This window comes from Hibiscus syriacus, unplaced genomic scaffold (genome assembly GCF_006381635.1).
Source record: "Hibiscus syriacus cultivar Baekdansim isolate YM2019G1 unplaced genomic scaffold, ASM638163v2 tig00113124_pilon, whole genome shotgun sequence".
Classification (NCBI taxonomy): Eukaryota; Viridiplantae; Streptophyta; class Magnoliopsida; order Malvales; family Malvaceae; genus Hibiscus; species Hibiscus syriacus.
In genome coordinates, this window is record NW_024063444.1 from 2561594 (window position 1) to 2564004 (window position 2411).

General features: G+C 39.5%; 1 protein-coding gene across 1 annotated transcript; it reads left to right on the top strand.

Annotated features, from left to right (window-relative positions):
- Positions 1-435: 435 nt before the first annotated feature.
- LOC120185617 (transcription factor TCP20-like) lies at positions 436-2000 on the top strand. Its single transcript, XM_039189791.1, has 3 exons — positions 436-1468; positions 1592-1672; positions 1782-2000. Exons 1-2 carry the CDS (start codon positions 583-585, stop codon positions 1603-1605), a joined length of 900 nt encoding a protein of 299 aa, XP_039045722.1. The 5' UTR covers positions 436-582; the 3' UTR covers positions 1606-1672; positions 1782-2000.
- The last annotated feature ends 411 nt before the right edge of the window (positions 2001-2411 follow it).

Sequence of the window (2411 nt, forward strand, 5' to 3'; positions counted from 1 at the left end):
ATTTTTTTAACAAAAAAGACAAGTTTGGAACATAATGAATAGTCGAGTGATCATTTTGTAACTTTTAATAGTCGAGAGACTCATCGAAGCAACACTCTATAGTCAAAGGATCATTTTGTAAATTTTAATAGTCGAGAGACTGAACAAAGTACCACCCTGTAGTAAGGGGACTATTCATATACTTTACCCTTAAATTCCAAAGTGCATCAATAATATTAAGAATCAAATTTAGTTTTTCTAAAAAACTAATTTCTGAAATTAAAAATAAAAAAAATCGAAAGTCAGAGGAGAATAGGGATTTAAGACAAATTATACCTTCTACTAGAGTGATGAGTGAGAAACAAGAAAGGGTCATCATAGGAGCAATTTTTGTTTGACGTGTTGTAAAGTGAAGCAAAGCCAAGTTTAAAAAATTTGACATTTGAGGAGTGCGTTGGGATTTCAATTTTCGATAAATAAATACTTTTGTCTTCACATTCCTTTGCTGAAAACAGTGAAAAACGAAGTCATGAAAGTTTAGGAATTTTTTTTCAGGTCACTTTCTTCTTCAATCAAAGAGGGCTTCCTTTTTTTTACCCACCAATGGATCCCAAGGACTCCAAGCAGCCTCCTCCACATCAATTACCCAACTTCTTGAGCCTACCATCACAACAGCAGCTTCAAAACACAGGCGAGAACAAATCAGCTGAAACAAAGGATGCCCTTACAGTTGTTGCAGATAAAGAAGGAAATAATCAATTTTTGGTCCCAAAGAGAAGTTCCAACAAAGACAGGCATAAAAAAGTTGATGGAAGAGGTAGAAGGATAAGGATGCCTGCTCTATGTGCAGCTAGGATCTTTCAGTTGACTCGAGAATTGGGCCACAAATCCGACGGGGAAACGATTCAGTGGCTGTTACAACAAGCTGAACCGTCGATAATAGCCGCCACGGGAACCGGAACGATACCGGCATCGGCTTTGGCAGCTGCTGGAGGCTCCGTTTCAGCGCAAGGAGCTTCTCTGTCTATGGGGTTGCACCAAAAGATGGAAGATTTACATGGGTCCAGTGTGGGGTCAGGGAGCAGTAGGATCAATTGGGGGGTTGTTGGTGGTAATTTGGGGAGACCCCATCATGTGGCAGCATCAGGGTCATGGCCCCCAGTCAGTGGCTATGGGTTGCAGTCATCATCCACAACAAATTTAGCCACTGAAAGTTCTAATTATATGCAGAAAATTGGGTTTCCTGGCTTTGACTTGACAGGCAGTAATATGGGTCCGGTGAGTTTCAGCTCAATGCTCGGTGCGGCTAACCAGCAGCTCCCTGGTTTGGAACTTGGGTTATCTCAAGACGGTCAGTTTGGGGTTTTGAATCCTCAAGCCTTGAGCCAGATGTATCAGCAGATGGGGCAGGCTAGGGTGCACCATCAGAACCAGCAGCAGCTGGAGGAGGAGCAACAACCGCCTGCTAAAGATGATTCACAAGGATCAGGCGAGTAAAGTTATCGACTTTGGGAGCAAGACTAAAAAAGTAACATTCAAGAGGATGGCTTTTTTTCTTGTAACGGTTTTCAGTATTGTATAATTGGATTAAAATGGGCTCTTTGATTCTCAGAACTCTATGGTTGACTGGATGGATATATTGCCCCCCCCCCCTTTCTTTCTGCATTGCATCACCCAAATTTCCATTACAGAGGTGTTTTTTTCCCGATTCTTGTGTTTTGTTAAACTAGAATCCTCCAAAGTCTTCCAAAAAAAAGTGTAAACTGTTTTGTGCCTAATTGGTTTTGCTGTGGAATGTGCAGGTGGAGCTTTGCACAGCCTAATAGCATGGTTTTGGGCTTATCTTCTGGTTTGATTCAGAGGTGTTTTGAATATAATACAAGGGACATTTAATTGTTTTCTTCTTCTTTAGTTCTGTATGGAGTTGGAATCAGTTTGCTTGTGAAATTAAAAATAGAAATTTGCAGTCATACATGTCCAGTTTCTTCTTAGATAAAGTAGGAACTTTTATTTCCCTAAAAGATTATATAAAGAGCAATTGTTGGCTATTTCTGGATGCCAAAAGCATGCATGTTTCCTGCTAAGCATGTCTGTTAACATATAAGAACCTAGTTCTCTTGTCATCACTTCAAGTTTCTTTTGTGCTGGTCTTACCTTTTTTTCTTTTTTGGGAAAACCCTTCATTATTCCTAAATTTTCTTCACTGGATTAGTTTTTATTTATGGAATTTGTATCCAGTCACTGCTTGAACACACAAGGGAATTTGACTTGGTATGTGCATATAACATTGGATGCATTAATTGACTGTTTAAAACTTCTCTCATTCAATGTTGAACAAAGGATTACTGGCCCTCTTGAATTGGCTGGACATAGAAGTGCCAGTGATACCAAATAGCCTGCTTTGTTCATCATTTTTTTTTTGATTAAGCTAA

Excerpts from the sequence above, each read along its gene's own strand:
- LOC120185617 (XM_039189791.1), top strand. The coding sequence starts at position 583 with ATGGATCCCAAGGACTCCAAGCAGCCTCCTCCACATCAATTACCCAAC.